This window comes from Salvelinus fontinalis, chromosome 11 (genome assembly GCF_029448725.1).
Source record: "Salvelinus fontinalis isolate EN_2023a chromosome 11, ASM2944872v1, whole genome shotgun sequence".
Taxonomy (NCBI): Eukaryota; Metazoa; Chordata; class Actinopteri; order Salmoniformes; family Salmonidae; genus Salvelinus; species Salvelinus fontinalis.
In genome coordinates, this window is record NC_074675.1 from 35874240 (window position 1) to 35892587 (window position 18348).

Below are 18348 nucleotides of genomic sequence, written 5' to 3' on the forward strand. Positions count from 1 at the left end.
GGAAATAACTATTTATTTATATACAGTACCAGTCAAAAGTTTGGACACAGTTACTCATTGCTGTTTTTTTCTTTATTTTTACTATTTTCTACATTGTAGAATAATAGTGAAGACATCAAAACTATGAAATAACACATATGGAAGTAGATTCAGTAGATTTTAGGGGTTTCTGCCAACTTCTACTTTTACTTCACTACATTCCTAAAGAAAATAATGAACTTTTAACTTATTTTACATACATTTTCTCTGACACCCAAAGTACTTGTTACATTTTGACAGGAAAATGGTCCAATTCTCACACTTATCAAGAGGCCATCCCTGGTCATTCCTTCTGCCTCTGATCTGGCGGACTCACTAACCCCAAATGCTTCGCTTGTAAATTATGTGTTGAGTGTTGGAGTATGCCCCTGGCTATCCGTCACAAAAAAAACTAACGGAAATTGTGCCTTCTGGCTTGCTTAATATAAAGAATTTGAAATGGTTTATACTTTGATTCTTAAGTACATTTTAGCAATTCCATTTATTTTTTACACTTAAGTGTATTTAAAACGAAATACTTTTAGACTTTTACTCAAGTACTATTTTACCTGGTGACTTTCACTTGAGTCATTTTCTATTAAAGTATCTTTACTTTTACTCAAGTATGACAATTGATTCATACTTGAATATTCCTTTAAGAATAGGGAAGTTATTGGTATTTGAAAGGTGTGTCAATACACTCAGTCACTACAAAGAGGAAAGAAACTACTCAGAGATTTCACAATGAGGTCTATGGTGATTTTAAAACAGTTACAGAGTTTAATGGTTGTGATATGATACAACTGAGGATGGATCAACAACATTGTAGTTACTCCACAATACTAACCTAAATGACAGAGTGAAAAGAAAGAAGCCTGTACTGAATGAAAAATATTCCAAAACATGCATCCTGTTTGCAGCAAGTCACTTACATAATACTGCAAAAAATGTGGCAAAGAAATACACATTTGGTCCTGAATACAAAGCGTTATGTTTGGGGAAAATCCAAAACTACACATCACTGAATACCACTTCATATTTTCAAGCATGGTGGTGGCTGAATCATGTTATGGGTATGCTTGTCATCGGCGAGGACTAGGGTGTTTTTCAGGATAAAAAGAAACAGAATACAGCTATAAGCACATGCAAAATCTTAAGAGGAAAACCTGGTTCAGTCTGCTTTCCAGTTTTGACTTAAATTGGCTTGAACATCTATGGCAAGACTTGATAATTGCTGTCTGGCAATGATCAACAATCAATTTTAAAGAGCTTGAAGAATTTTTCAAAGAATAATGGGCAAATATTGTACAATCCAGGTGTGCAAAGCTCTTAGAGACTTACCCAAAGACTCATAGCTGTAATCACAGACAAAAGGTGCTTCTACAAAGTATTGACCCAGGGGTGTGAATACTGAAATATTTCTGCATTTCATTTTCAATACATTTGCAAAATGCTGTCACACAAAATGTGCAATAAGGGGTATGAAGAATTTGTGAAGGAACTGTAGATGTGAAAAAAATGAAGAATTTTTTTTTTTCTTAAAAAGATAACCTCATGACATGATGAAAGACAAACAGACACTGAAAGGCACAAGGAAAGGAGGAAAACATATTTTAATAGTGTCAACAACAAACAATATTTTTATAAAAAGTTACATTTTAAAACATTGGTATTACTGCAGTAATTTGTAAACACATAGACTTCTTTCTACACAGTAACATGGTAGTTTAACCCTCACACACCCTGAATGAACAGTTAGGCCGGGATTCAGTCCAAAACTGCGTTGTAGCACCCTTGACATTTAAAGGTAATTTTCCATTGAACCAACCTCTGCAGCTTTTACCGTGAATGTGATCTCTGGGAACATTGCCTTTAAAAGGAATGAACACTGGCTATATACATCTAACGACAGACCTCATTACAAAACAACCATTGTTCACTGAAGCAAGCATAGTGAGACAAAGACAAAGGCTCCGTCCCAATGGCCCCCTATTCCCTAAAAAGTACACTACTTTTGACCATAGTGCACTAAATATGGAATAGGGTGTCATTTGGGACAGAGACAGTGATTCAAGGACAATGAATAGTAAGCGCTGCTGTTCTAGAAAAGTAGTCACACAGATAGGAGACGAATGGTTAGGACGTGATCGAGAGAAAAAAACGGACATGTTTGTAGTTGTCACAACTTCCACCGAAGTTGTTCCCTCTCCTTGTTCGGGCGTTTGGCGGTCGACGTCACCAGCTTTCTAGCTACCACCGATCCATGTTTCATTTTTCCTTTTGTTTTGTCTGTTTACACACCTGGTTCCCATCGCATAATTATGTTTCTTATTTAACCATCTGGTTTCCCTTTCTGTTTTGTGCGTAATTGTCTTTCGTGTGTTGGAGTTCGATGTCCTGTTTTGTCCTTGTTTTAATACAGGATTTTTGTTACGCTCTTGTATTGAGTAAATACGGTGTTTTTTACTCTTACCTGTGTCCTGCGCCTGACTCCTTCGCTATCTTCTAGATAGACACTGACAGTAGTGTTCTCAAGCACTCACCTAGTCAAAGATTTTGATAACTAAATCCCTTCCATCTGTGACCTAACTCTATTCGATTTAATGAGAATAATACACTTTATTTATAAAGGTAAAAGACATAGACCGCTGATAGTCTTCTCAATCAAGGCCGGATTCAATCCGAAACCTTGTTGCAGCGTGGTTGTCATTTGAAAGTAATTTCCATGTTGCAGCTTTTTCCTCAAATTTTTGTCACGTGCACAAGTACAGTAATCAATATCAGCAGTACTATAAAAAAAAGTCAAGTAGAACACAAACACAAGAAAGTAATAAAGCTACATATATGGTCAGTTCCAGGGTCCGTGCAAATCCCTTGAATGCGATCTCCGCAAACGTGGGGATATTGCCTTTAAAAGCTGCATTGTCTACAAGCAGGATCGGATTGAATCCCAGCCCAAGTCTCCTCAATAGAAAAGGACATTCTTGGTTTCTAGTGAAGACATGTCTCAGGTATAAAACGTTTAACGGTTGCGTTGTTGTTCTTGTGCTTCTAGAAGATAGAAAGAAAAGGACGTGGTGAATGATGCTATATGTCCTACGCCGAGTAGGATTTATCGGTGTGTGTGTGTGTTTGGGTTTGTGGGCCATTTGATGCACATATTGGTTTTGTGCCCATCTTCATCATCCTTATAACCCTCAGCCTTGTGTATGTTCATATCTGTTTTCGCGTGTGTGTTATGTGTGTTCGTGTGAATGTTTGCCCTCTGTCTTTTCATGCGTTTTCGTGTGTGTATAGACAGCACTGTGTCATGCATTACCCTGTATCACCTGTGTGTGATTAAGCTTACAGTAGTTTTGTTCTATTGTTCCTTTTGTACTACACAGTGTTTATTAGTGCGCATATGAGTGTATGTGTGTTTTTGAGCATGTGCTGTGTGTGTGTGCGCGTGCATGCAAATGAATGTGTGTGTGCGTGCATGCAAATGAATGTGTGAGTGCATGCATGTACGGGTGTGTATTGGGGTGTAACGGTGGCAGTACAGGGACCTCGGGTCGTACTGTGAACTTTAATGAATACATTTATTTTTATATGCTTTGCCTACGCTGCGATGTATGCCTCGAGTAATTCTGTACTGAAAAAAAAAACAATTTCAGGCTATTCCCTTAAAACAACTACAGCGTATGCACACGTTGTAATCAAAATTGTGATCTTAATTGGTGCATTTAAAAACTGTCATTTTGTGAGGCGCAGCCGGTAACTAGTTCTGTACAATGGCGGGAGGTGAGGTCGACAAATTAATTTGCCAATTCACACTCTGTTATGCTTACCACAGATGAATGGACCTCCAGCTCTACAGAGCATATTATTATTCATATTGGATAGAAAACACTCTGTTTTAGAAAACTGTTTGAATGATGTCTGTGAGTATATTAGAACTCATATGGCAGGCAAAAACCTGAGAAAAATCTAAACAGGAAGTGGGAATTCTGAGGTTGGTCGATTTTCAACCAAGACCCTATTAAATACACAGTGACAGCCCATCACATTACCTCGGAGTGGGAGATGAGAAGTACTGTGCTACAGACATGCTCTCTTTATGAGAGTCACACAAGTGCACATCTTTTTCTCTTTGTAAGAAAAACATTATCAGCATAGGCCTATACAATGTCTGAGCCATTTTTACACATTGATTTCACACGCATATTGCACTTTATTTTAAATGTAGTTTTGATGAGTATTCGTGTGTTTTCCCAATCAAGAATACCAACACCTTGTATTTTCTTAAATAAACAAAAAGTAACTAGAATAGGCTAACTGTTGGCATTTCATTTTCCCGCTGCACCGTAACCGAACTGTGACCTCAAAACTGCAATACATACCGAACCCTGGGTTTGGTGAACCATCACACCTCTTGTGTGTACATTTCTGTGTGTGTGTGAGAGTGTATGCATGTGTGTGTGTTCAGAGCAGCCTGCCCAGTACCACTCCCTCTCTGTGTCGTGCCTCTCCTCTGATGATCTCCAAGAAGCCTAGTTTAGCCAGGAAGTCCAGCCTCATGCGATCTGTAGGCTGCACCTCACAGAACACACCATGAGCACCTGTAACACACACACACACCACACGTGCGCACACACAGAGAGAGAGACAAAAAGAGTGAATTAGATGATCGTTGATAGACATATGAGAGCGAGCAGAGAAGAGAAACAAGAACACGTGTCAAATTCATTCCACGGAGGAAAAAACAAAAACTTGCATCTCAGCCATCCGTGGAATGAGTTTGACACCCCTGAACTAGAACAACCAGAAAGACAAAGGTTACTTCCCAAATGGCATCCTATTCCCTACATAGTGCACTACTTTTAACCAGTGTGGTTACATTTGTCCTGTTTCACACATGTACAAGTGTGTAACCTGTACAAGTGTGTGGTGTGAAATGGAAATCTGAAATGGAAAGGAATCAGCCATTATTGACGCTGACCCTGGAGCAATTAGGGATAAGTGCCTTGCTCAAGGGCAGATCGGCATATTTTTCACCTAGTCGGCTCTGGGATTCAAAGTAGCAATCTTTCGGTTACTGTCCAACGGTCTAACCACTAGGCTACCTGCCGCCCTACACTCTAGGTTTTTCGGTTTGTCCCCATAGGGCACAGGTGTCAAACTCATTCCACGGAGGGCCTAGTGTCTGCGGGTTTTCGCTCCTCCCTTGTTCTTGATTGATGAATTAACATCACTAATTAGTTAGGAACTCCCCACACCTGGTTGTCTAGGGCTTTATTGAAAGGAAAAACCAAAAACCTGCAGACACTAGGCCCTCCGTGGAATGAGTTTGACACCCCTGCCATAGGGGAACCTTTTTTGGTGCGAGGTTGAACCTTTTGAAGAGTTCTTCCTAGAACCCTCTATAAACGATTCTACCAGGAACCATTTTATCATCTTACGTTTCTTCCTAGAACCTTCTATGAAGGGTTCTACCTAGAACCCTTTATGAACTGTTCGACCAAGAACCCTATAATCTTTGAAGGGTTCCTCCTAGAACCCTCTTTGAACGGTTCCACCAGCCTTAGCCTTAACTCTTTATTACAATACATTACATATATCATAAGGCCTTTCTTTGAGGGCCTAGTTATACCCTAACAACCCACATGAAAAAATACTATAGTATACTATGGTATAAATCATTGTAGTGTTTTTGATGACTATTGTAGTATACTGTAGTATTTACAGTGAACTATAGTATAAATATTGTAGTAAAATAAAACTGTAGTATATAATATAGTAATTAATGTAGTGTTTCTGCAGATTGTAGTATACTGTAGTATTTACTGAAGTGTGTTTGCGGATTGTAATATACTGTAGTATTTACTATAGTATTTTTGATTTATTATCTTTGACATAGAAGTGAAGGCTTTCTCCTTGAGGAAACCTACTGGAGAAATACTAAAAGAGCATATTTCCATAACTCGTAGGTAGGTAGGACTGGGGTCAATGAAAGATAGTTTGGGTATCTATTTGGTTAACTATTTAACTAAATATTTAGCAGGCTTATGGCTTGGGGGTAGAAGCTGTTCAGGGTCCTGTTGGTTCCTGACTTGGTGCATCGGTAACGCTTACCATGCAGTAACAGAGAAAACAGTCTATGACTTGGGTGGCTGGAGTAGGTCAATTTTTAAGCCCTTATATTTTTATTTGTTTAACACTTTTTTGGTTACTACATGATTCCATATGTGTTTTTTCATAGTTGTATGTCTTCACTATTATTCTACAATGTAGAAAATAGTACAAATAAAGAAAAACCCTTGAATGAGTAGGTGTGTCCAAACTTTTGACTGGTACTGTAGGTAAGATTAAAAATCTATTTAATCCATTTTGAATTCAGGTTTTAACAGAACAAAATGTGGAATAAGTTAAGGCATATGAATACTTTCTGAAGTCACTGTACCTAAAAGTAGGCAGATAGTAAAGTTAAAACACTTGAGAGCTTTCAACTACAAAAACAGAAAATAACATTTTAAAATGTGATCCTTGTCCTAGGACACAGAGGGGTTAAAATACCAAAGTTAAAGTCCATCCAGTGAAGATAGAACTAGCTAGCATCCGTCAACGAGAGGGCCAAGCATTCCATGGAATTTAACAGCTGGAAGAAACATTTACATTTTTTAATTTAAGTCATTTAGCAGACGCTCTTATCCAGAGCGACTTACAAATTGGAAAGTTCATACATATTCATCCTGGTCCCCCCGTGGGGAATGAACCCACAATCCTGGCGTTGCAAGCGCCATGCTCTACCAACTGAGCCACACGGGACCACTGGAGAAACAACCGGAGAGGTCAATCGGTGCCGAGCGGTAACTTGTAGGACTGCTGGCAGCCGGTGATGTAGTGGTAGGACGCTGCTGGTAGAGTAGCTAGCTAGCTAACATTAGCTAGCTGTACAGATGAAGCTTGGCTAGCAAATCAAGTGAACCACAAAATTAAAAGAATAGCGAGCGAAAAGGAGCTGGCTACACTCATACTGCCCCTGACTATTAAACAAAAAGCTAATTGAACAATAAACTTCAGTGTCTCACTCTTAGTGAACTCTGTCGTTGTTCCACAAGATCACCTCAGCCCAACCTACGTGTACCCTGCCAATATCCTTGGAGCCACACTATACGTGGATGCAGACAGTCCTGTATGGGGACGCGGGCAGTTCCAGAACACGGACATGAGCATTGTCACACATAATAAACTAAACCAACTCTTTACAGGGTGTTACATTCATCCCTCACTAGGAAAACCTGATGTCTGGGAAGTACATAAAACATAAGATTAAGCATCACAATGAATTAAACGCAAAACACAGTTTACAACACACATTGAGCTATAAGCTCACTTAACACTATGCAACAGTAAAGCACAGGCATATAAAAAAAAACTCAAACCAAAAAACTCAGAAATATGAGATGTGTCTGGTGCAAGAAAACACTCTATAATGAGGTGAAATTTGTTGCAAAAGAGACTCCTCTGTGTATGACTGATAGCTGAGTGTATTGAGGCATTCGTAGCTGGTCATAAGTGAGTCTAACCATTGGTTTCTCTGAGAGAACTGGGACTAAACTAATCTGAACTAGGGCCAAGGGATTGCAAGATTTCTGAACTGCGGCCAGGGACTACTGACTCGTCAGAGCTAGGGTTTGGGGTTAGTGACTACTCTAAACTAGGGCTTGACACAAGAGACTGTTGCACACTAGGGCCATTTAATTGTCCTCCAGAGGTAACTTCACTTTCCTCTTCAGAGGGGCACTCCGGTTCAACTTGCTGAGAGGGAAGGACTTGTGTACTGGCATTGCTCCAGGGAAATTCCAACACGAACTTCAGAGGATCCCATTTCCTCTTCCGAGCTTCCTTCATCCTCTCCTATAGCGAAGTCCAGAACTGTCTCCTCATCTTCATCAAATGCCAGGGCAGAAACTGAGACTGGCCATTTATGCTTTTGATGACGTATCTCCATCCTCTTTTTATGTTCTATGGTCTCACCAGTCAGCAGGCTAATGGGAAGCAAGTGGTCTCAGTGGAGCGTCCTCATAGGTCCTCCTCTCTTGGGATGTACTTGATATGTGAGCATTCCAGGTAGCCACTGCACTATCACATGAGGTTCAGGTTTCCACAGGTTGGCAATTTTGTGCTTTCCTGGGAGTCTCAAGTTCTGTACAAGGACACAATCACCAGGCTGTAGCTCTTGATGTCTCACCCTCTTGTCGTACCTTGTTTTGTTCATCTTGTTCCTGCTTGAAGCTGCGGTGGAGGCTAGTTGATAGGCTTCCTTTAGCTGTTCCCTTCATTTGGAGGTGTACTTCAGGTAGTCTTGGTCAGAGCTTACATCCTAAGCACAGATTAATGGGCAGTCTAGCCTCCCTCCCAAACATATTGTAGTAAGGGGAGAATCCAGTAGTACTTTTGGTAGACATGGACAAGGTACACCAACTGCTGAATCCATGTGGACATTGTTAGGATCCAAGAGTTCCTATTGAGCAGTGTGCGATTGCATCTCTGGCTGTGGGTTTTCTTGAGGATGGTATGGCAATGTGAATGACTTCTTCATCCCAGACAGCTGAAGGACCTCCCGGATGAGTCTACTTTCAAAGTCTCTGCCCTGATCAGAGTTGATGCAGGAATTCAGGCCATAATGGACATTTAACAAAGCACCTTGGCCACAGTGCTGGCTTTCTGGTCTTTAGTGGCATAAGCTTGGGCATAGCGAGTGAAGTGATCTGTCATTACAGTGATGTTACTAATGTTCTTCATGTCATTCTCCAGAGAGAGGAAGTCTATACACTCCAACTCTAGTGGGGCACAGTGGTCATTTCCTGTTTTCACAGCTCCCATGACACGAGATATCACAGGATCACTCTGCTTGGCTCTCTCAAGCTCTGCAACATACAGCTGAGGCAGGTAAGGACTGTGAGGTTCACGTAGGCATTAGGCAATGCTTCTGGGGTGACTCCTAACATCACGGCTGCACAGTTTTGGACGTCAGATGGTGACACCTCCATAGCAATGGCCCGACGGTTGGCTTTGACACCAAGAACTGGAACTTCAATCCAGTCATCCTCTTGATTGCTGCAGGGGTGCGGTCTTCTAGACAGTGCATCTGCATCAATGTTGACTCAACCAGGATGGTACTAGAGCTTGAAGTAATAGTTGACCAAAGCCACCAGCCATTTTTGTTATGTAGCATCCAACTTGGCAGTGGTCTGGATGTAGGTGAGAGGGTTGTTGTCGATGCGGTCAAGAATCTGTGCCCCATACAGATAGTTGTGGAACTTGTCTGCCACAGCCCATTTTAAGGCGAGGAATTCCAGCTTGTGTGCAGGTTAGTTATTCTCACTGTGTGACACACTCCTGCTGGCAAAGGCTACAGGTCTCCACTCCTCTTCGTGTTGTTGATAGAGCACTGCTCCCAGGCCAATTAAGCTGCCGTTAATGTGCAGCAGGTAAGGCTTGCTTGAGACTGCAAAGGCCAACACAGGAGAGGCTGTGAGGCAGTTCAGGATGTTACAGACGGTATCTTCACAAAGTGGGGTCCAGAGATCTCCAAACGGCTCTCATTCCTTGAAGTACGTAGATCCAGGAGGGGATTTGACTGGTTGAGCTCATGAAGAGGTCACACGATGGAGTAGTAGCCTTCGACAAACCATCTGTAATAACCACAGAACCCCATAAAAGACTGAAGGGTTTTGAGTTTGGTTGGATGAGGCCATGTGCACAGGGCTTCAATCTTGGATGGGTCAGTTGCAATGCCTTTGTCAGACACGATGTGGCCAAGGTATTTCACAGATGTCTGGCAGAACTGGCACTTGTCCACCAAGAGTGTCAACACAAAGGTATCCAGTCGGTCCAACAGCCTTATAAGCCTCTCCTCGTGCTCCTCAAAGGTCATCCGAAAGACTATCAGGTCATCAAGGTGCACAAGCAAATGTATATCCCCCATTACCTTCATCAAGCGCTGGAATGTTGTTGGGGCTCCAGTAACTCATTGTGGCATCTTTTAAAACTGATCAAAGTCGAGGGAACGAATCATTCTGTTTTTTATTTGTCCGCCTCGGTCATGGGGATTTGATAGTAGCCAATTCAGAGAGCCTGCACTGAAAACCATTTGCTTCCAGATAAGCAGTCCACACAGTCTATTCTGGGGTCAGTGTACTGGTCGGGGATGGTCCGTCTGTTCAGGGTGCGATAGTCAATGCATAACCGGATTTTGCATTTCTTCTTCCTCACCACAACTATGGGGGATGCATAAGTGCTCTGAAAGCCATAGACGATTCAAGGAGTAGGAGGGTGTCGTGACTTGACTTTCATTTATATGATGACTGTTATTTACTTAATTCGCTAACTATGTTTAATTGTTACCCGATTAAATTAATTATGTAACAATTAACTCATTAGGAATTTTGTGCACCACAGAAGAAGTTGTTTAACGATTTATTATCTCCAGAATTAAACTCCAGAACTTATCGAAGTTCTAAATCGATAACAGTCACTTATTAATCATTACCTTATATCAGTCTCATTCTGAACAGTCGTGACCTTCTTGGATCCGCAATAACCCCAGCCTTGCTCATCATTCAGTACTACACAAATTTGATTAATGATTTATTTACTAACTAAATAATAACACAGAATACAAATAGACACTTACATGAGAGAAAAGTCCCCAGTAGACTGACAAGATATGACAGCTTGTTACAACATAACTTTAGAGGGGGAGAGAGACAAAGGGAAAGAGACACTTATCGTACATTTGCAAACTACGCTCACAGTAACCATTTACTTTGCACACGAACTACCGCCCATTGGGAGTAAGAAATTAATGTATTTACGTGTTTGAATGGCATCTTTCATCATCTATTTCTGTTGAAACCAAACCTTCTTGAAAGGTGGTTTTGTTGGCTTTATGTGGGCCACTTGTACACCCTCTGATTGTCCACCAGGTGTCACAATGTCCTTCTCAGTTGTCCAGTCTCAAATGGGCTGTTTCCTCAGACAGCTACTTAGCTGTACTAGTGATTGTCTGAGAGGATTTTCTCCTTTCGTCCTCGAGTATATAGTCAAATTTCCAAACTCACTTTACACACGCAGCTGCAGACTGGCGGGGTCCTGATCTGTTACGTTAATTTTCTTCAGCTCGTGTTCAGAGTTTTCAGAGTTTCTAACCATTTCAACATGTGGACCACGGTCTCACATCTTTCTAGTCTAAAGGAAGGTGAGTTTATTCCTTCACCTCGTGTTGGTTCAACGTTTCAACCATTTCCCACATGGAGCTAACTCTCCACGCTTTTCTTGTCTCAAGGTGAGGTTATCTTCACCTCGTGTTGAAATTGAAAGTTTCAACCATTTAAGACGCGTAGCTCCCACCTCACGTTTCCTGGTCTAAACTCGCTGCCCTCACTCGGGGCGTGGCTACTTATTGTTAAAAGTATTCTCAAAATAATTATCTATTTAGAAAACTAAAATCACATTCCTAACAAAAATACGTTCATATTGTCTACACCACGTATTGGATGGAAACTTGACAAATACAGTGTGTACGTATTCCAAATTACGATATTTTCATTATACCATATTTATACATTTTTTAATGACATCACAAAATAAACATTTGTTTTCCACATCTACCTATTGACCATTTCCCACATTCGGATGTTAGAAATATTTGTTCCAAAGTTCCGAGTTTTTGGCTGGCAAAAGTCTCTCTAGACGAAGACAGTCCGATCAAAATACTGAAGGGTAGAGAGAGAACGTTTCTCCCACAGGACAGTCATGACAGAGGGCCTGTGACTTTGTGAATATGGTGCATGCTTTCAACAGAGTGCAGTTCCCCCATCTTCAGCCAAGGTTGTAGAGTCACGGGCTGCATTCCCTCATTTTTTATTTTGACAGTGACGCACCTGCATCCCTGGGAAGGCACTGGTCACTATTATTTGACTAGCCATTGCCCGTTTCGTCAAGGGCTCGACCAGGACAGTGAGGCCTTGCTGCCTTGGTGAACTCCATACAGACTTCAATCTTCAAATTCAAGGGCTTCACAGAGGTGTGTTTAATGAACCCCATGGGTCCCTCCTCCCTCAGAGTGTTCTCTTTCCCTCTGGTGGTAGACCTTTAGGCGATTGGAGCTCTGACGGGGTACACCCTCTTGTGTCGCACAGTCCAGCTTCTCACACAGCTTCTCTAGCACAGAGAACATGTTGTATTTTGTTCCCCAGAGCATGAAAGAGTGTGAATGAAAGAGTGTGTAAAGAGGAAAGTGTGTGTAAAGGCTTTTGGACACCCACCACTTCAGATGGAAATGTGATGGTGACGTCAATGTAGCTGTCGTAGGGGGAGCTGTTTTCACTCAAACCCCAGAGAGTTAAACCCTTGATACGCTGGAGACAAGTAACTGAGATCGGTCTCGTAGAATGAGTGGTGGATGATGGTCACTTGGGAGCCGCTGTCTAGGATGGCTTTACATGGCTCTCGACTCCTTCTTACATTCAGACTGGTCTCTGGGGAGGTGAGGTGGAGTTAATTGTGGGTGGGGTTACAGCTCGCTCATTTACTGCCCCCCTGTACCATTCACTGGTTCTTTGCGGAGGCGAATTAATCGCTGGGCTACTTCCTCTGCATTTAGGGGTGCTCGCACTGTATGGAGGAGTGGGAATCTTATCCACAGTTGTAGCAGAATAAGTTGTCTCTTGGGTGTTGGCCTCTGACCCCGTAACTCGAGAGAAGGTTGTCTCCGCCACTCTTGGGAATGCCGTCACCGCTCTGGGGAACGCCATCTCTGCCTCTCAGTGGTGAGTCGACAACACATCCGAGGTTCAGCGGGTAGGACACGGACTTTCCTCATGGCTGCCATGGACTGTAGATTACCCACTAGCTTCTGCAGCTCAGCGACGTGGCTGTCAGTCTTCACAGGAAAACCTTTCTGGGGGACAGGTTTCCAGTGCGAGTGCCTCTCAGCTTTTATATTCTCCTCCTCACGGATCTCTTGGAGTAGGGTGGGCAGGGATGGGGGGATTGTCCTTCCTCTCTCTCAGCATGAGGTGGATCAGGACCTCACAGCACTACTCTTATCACTCCTTTTCCACTCTGGCATGGTAGAATCTGGAACGGTCTATTCCTCCCTTCATCACAACCTTTTGCAGAAGCTTCTCCATGCGAAGTAGGAAATATTATCAGCTGGCTTCAGTCTCAGACCTCTAAACTCATAATACAGGTCCACACACCAGTGGTGGCAATGCCATAGGTGTGTTCCAGTATCTTCAGATAATCTATTTTTAGTAATAAATTCAGCGGTTGTTTAGGAAAATGATCCCGCTAAAGGGATCCGTAGCGCAGAGAGGTTAACTTCTACTTCATCACAATCCCGGATCTGGGAGCACCCCCATCAGTAAAAAAGCTGACTAGCATAGCGTCACAAGTAAATACTAGCATCTAAATATCATTAAATCACAAGTCCAAGACACCAGATGAAAGATACACATCTTGTGAATCCAGCCATCATTTCTGATTTTTAAAATGTTTTACAGGGAAGACACAATATGTAAATCTATTAGCTAACCACGATAGCAAAAGACACAACTTTTTTTCCCACCATTTTTTTCCTGCATAGGTAGCTATCACAATTTCGACCAAATAAAGATATAAATAGCCACTAACCAAGAAACAACTTAATCAGATGACTGATAACATATTTATTGTATAGGATATGTTTTGTTAGAAAAATGTGCATATTTCAGGTATAAATCATAGTTTACCATTGCCATCACAACTCTCACCAAAGCAACTAGAATAACTACAGAGACCATCGTGTATTACCTAAATACTCATCATAAAACATTTCTGAAAAATACACAGCGTACAGCAAATGAAAGACAAAGCTCTTGTGAATCCAGCCAATATTTCAGATTTTTTAAGTGTTTTACAGCGAAAACACAATATAGCATTATATTAGCTTACTACAATAGCCAACCACACAACAGCATTGATTCAGGCCAACAATAGCGATAACGAATAAACCAGCAAAAGATATAAATTTTTTCACTAACCTTCTCAAAGCTTCTTCAGATGACAGTCCTATAACATCATATTACACAATACATATAGAGTTTGTTCGAAAATGTGCATATTTAGCGGCACAAATCGTGGTTATACAATGAGAAAAGTAGCCAAACTGCCAACAATATGTCGGGAGAAATCTTGGGAGAGGCACCTAGTCTAATCAGTAACTAATCCTAAACTCGACTAAAAAATACAGGTTGGACAGCAAATGAAAGATACATTAGTTCTTAATGCAATCGCTGTGTTAGATTTATAAAATTAACGTTACTACGACATACGTTAACCTTTTCTCAATAGGGGGTGCTGTTGGCACTAAATCTGAAATCGATGCTCTGTTCTAGGGCCTGCCTATAAATGTCCTTGATATTTATTAGTATAGATGCACTTCATACGTCTTCCACTAGATGTCGACAGGCAGTGAGAGAAGAAATGGAGTGTATAACTTGATCTGGGGTCGAATAAAAGCTCTCGGCATGACGTGTCACCAGTTTCCTGTTTTCTGGAGAGCGCGTGAAGGGACCTGGTTTTGCCTTCTGAAAAGCTGCCGTTATAGACGACTAATATCTCCGGCTTTGATTTTATTTGATACATGTGACAATATCATCGTAAAGTATGTTTTTTCAATATAGTTTTATTAGATTATTGAAATTTATTCGGGACGTTACGCGTGTTGCGTTGTGTGCCTTTGTTCAGGAAGGAGAGCTTCGTGCCACTTTGCTACCTTTCCGTGCTAATTGACTGGAGAAGAGGACATTCTAAATCCAAACAACGATTGTTCCCGACAAAGGACCCCTTGTACAACATTCTGATGAAAGATCATCAAAAGTAGGACCCATTTTATGATGCTATTTCATATATCTGTCTAACATGTGAAATTGTCGTTTGCGCCCAGATTTTGGGTACTCTCTCGCTATAACTAAGCTGGATGTCGTAATGAAGTTATTTTTAGAATTCTAACATGGCGATTGCATTAAGAACTAGTGTATATATCATTTCCTATACAACATGTACACTGCTCAAAAAAATAAAGGGAACACTTAAACAACACAATGTAACTCCAAGTCAATCACACTTCTGTGAAATCTAACTGTCCACTTAGGAAGCAACACTGATTGACAATACATTTCACATGCTGTTGTGCATATGGAATAGACAAAAGGTGGAAATTATAGGCAATTAGCAAGACACCCCCCAAAACAGGAGTGATTCTGCAGGTGGTGACCACAGACCACTTCTCAGTTCCTATGCTTCCTGGCTGATGTTTTGGTCACTTTTGAATGCTGGCGGTGCTCTCACTCTCGTGGTAGCATGAGACGGAGTCTACAACCCACACAAGTGGCTCAGGTAGTGCAGTTCATCCAGGATGGCACATCAATGCGAGCTGTGGCAAAAAGGTTTGCTGTGTCTGTCAGCATAGTGTCCAGAGCTTGGAGGCGCTACCAGGAGACAGGCCAGTACATCAGGAGACGTGGAGGAGGCCGTAGGAGGGCAACAACCCAGCAGCAGGACCGCTACCTCCGCCTTTGTGCAAGGAGGTGCACTGCCAGAGCCCTGCAAAATGACCTCCAGCAGGCCACAAATGTGTGTCCAGCAGGCCACAAATGTGTCAGCATATGGTCTCACAAGGGGTCTGAGGATCTCATCTCGGTACCTAATGGCAGTCAGGCTACCTCTGGCGAGCACATGGAGGGCTGTGCGGCCCCACAAAGAAATGCCACCCCACACCATGACTGACCCATCGCCAAACCGGTCATGCTGGAGGATGTTGCAGGCAGCAGAACGTTCTCCACGGCGTCTCCAGACTCTGTCACGTCTGTCACATGTGCTCATGTGCTCAGTGTGAACCTGCTTTCATCTGTGAAGAGCACAGGGCGCCAGTGGCGAATTTGCCAATCTTGGTGTTCTCTGGCAAATGCCAAACGTCCTGCACGGTGTTGGGCTGTAAGCGCAACCCCCACCTGTGGACGTCGGGCCCTCATACCACCCTCATGGAGTCTGTTTCTGACCGTTTGAGCAGACACATGCACATTTGTGGCCTGCTGGAGGTCATTTTGCAGGGCTCTGGCAGTGCACCTCCTTGCACAAAGGCGGAGGTAGCGGTCCTGCTGCTGGGTTGTTGCCCTCCTACGGCCTCCTCCACATCTGCTAACCATGTGTATGTGACCAATAAAATTTGATTTGATTTGAAAAACGTAGCTAGCCAGCATTTATTTGTTTTTGAGCATCTGATGATCTAACATGGTGAGTGATGAACATGAATTTCTCTGGTCCCTACTGTTGCAGTCATGATGCAAGTGGCACTTTGCTGTCAAATTCCCAAATGTTTCTAGTTTGACCAGCTGTTTTCAGCAACTAGTATTTTTTTAAACATTTGGCAGTCATATTGGCAGTTTTGCTAGCAACAAACTATTTAGCTAGCTTCTAGCATAGTGTTTGATATGCAATGTGATCTCCTCATCATGAACAGTGTTAAGTGTCCTGACGAGAATTTAAAAAAATTATAGCTATGCCAGGCAAAATCAAGCATCATCAGCTCATTGTTATGGATGTATCCAAATTAATGTCAATAGGAAACAGCTTAAACAAACTCAAATGCAGCTACTTCGCTTTAATTCTGGCTGTAGAGGTGACTGTGTTAGCCGTAGCTAGTTGGCTAGCTAGGAGGCAAGGGACAAGAACGTTTCCACCAAGCATGGCAACAGAACATATAGAACGAACAACTGGGTTACGACCATAAATATCAAAAGACTGGGTCGCTTCTCTAGCAACCAAAATACGAAGTAGTATGAATTATCTTTTAAAAATGTAAATATCAACACAAAATGCTTATTTCTACCCCTAAATGTGTGCTTCAGTATTATTTTCTTTGCCAACTGTGGTATAAGCGGGACAAACGCCTCCGTTATGCACATTACCTTGGAAAAATTTACTCCGCAAAGGGACTCGCTGACCTTGTGCCGCTACGTCGTCCATTATTTCGTTCATTATTTCCAAGGTAATGTACAGAATATGTCTGCATTTATCCCTTACATAAGTGAATTTGAACTGATAACACCTTCAAATAGGGGGCCTAGATACATAAAGTGCTTTCATTTCTAAATAGTCAAACAGATTTGTATGAAAATATCCTAAAATAAAAAGGTGCTAATATGAAACATTTGATCTCAAATCCAAAATGCTGTAGTATAGAGCCAAATTATAAGTTTTAGCTTCACTGTGCAAATATATACGTGGGGGAGTTTATAACCAATAAATAATTTCATAAATCCTTGTAACTTTTTATACCTGGGCCTAAACCATCGAGGACAGACAGTTGTCCTCAAAAGGCAATGTCTGCATGCACCACACACATCACACTCACCCACACACGTGCACCTGCACACCACACACACACACACATCCCCCGTGGGCTTTCAGTGCAGTAAATAAAGCTGTCAGCGGTTCACACTGACGTCCACGTACACACACACCACACTCACTCAACCCATCGCCACACACACACTCTCACCATTGGCTTTAAGTGCAGTGAGGAGTGCGGTTAGCAGGCAGCGGGTCACACTGACGTCCACCAGGTCAGGCAAAGCGTCCAGGCGGAGCTGGGAGGGAAAGTGGTAGAGAAGAGAGTCTGGGTATTCCCCTTGGTCCTCCTCTATCTGCTGCAACACCTCCTACAGGACAGGAGGGGAACTGGAGTTAGATAATACATAAGAAAGAGGGATGGGGATGGGGTGGAGAGCGGGATGGAGTGAGAGATGGATTGAGTGAAGGGGAGAGGGATAGAGAGCGGGATGGGGGAGAGTGAGTGTGTGTGTGTGTTATGTGTGTGTTCTTACCTGCATGTGTGTGTGTGTGTTTGTTTGTTCTAACCTGTGACTTGGCATGTCCGGTGCGAGGTGGGTATTTATCTCTCATGGCGGGCATCCAGCAGGACTGGCAGCGCTTGGCGAAGGAACGAACATCTACGACGCCCAACACACACCCACACACACCCAGCTCATCCTCCAGCACCATGCTGTACTCAGGACACAAAGCCAAGCAGGGCCCCAGACACCTGCAGGGACACACACACATAGGCACAACATGCATATAAATACACAGGCACACAAACTGCTGATCATTTGTCCTCAAGCTCGCACACTCAGAGACACATACCCCTTTCACACTACTCTGCCGACCTGAACGATGCGTAACAAAGCCAGCTCAGTACAGCTTTGTTCAACTCATAACATAGGAACACACACACAC

General features: G+C 42.4%; 1 protein-coding gene and 1 non-coding gene across 3 annotated transcripts in view; both read right to left on the reverse strand.

Moving 5' to 3' along the window:
- Positions 1-775: 775 nt before the first annotated feature.
- The window catches only part of si:dkey-183c6.8 (protein O-GlcNAcase), a 60337-nt gene continuing 42764 nt past the window's right edge, over positions 776-18348 (reverse strand). For both annotated transcript variants that reach the window (XM_055938566.1, XM_055938565.1), the window contains exons 16-18: positions 17971-18154; positions 17612-17771; positions 776-4619 (exon numbers count right to left, since the gene is read on the reverse strand). In XM_055938566.1, the coding sequence (XP_055794541.1) occupies positions 4483-4619; positions 17612-17771; positions 17971-18154 (481 nt within the window). In that variant the 3' untranslated portion in view covers positions 776-4482. The remainder of the gene's footprint in view (positions 4620-17611; positions 17772-17970; positions 18155-18348) is intronic.
- Positions 5922-5974, reverse strand: LOC129866110 (U7 small nuclear RNA). Its single transcript, XR_008761469.1, has one exon. It is a non-coding gene; the product is annotated as a U7 small nuclear RNA (small nuclear RNA).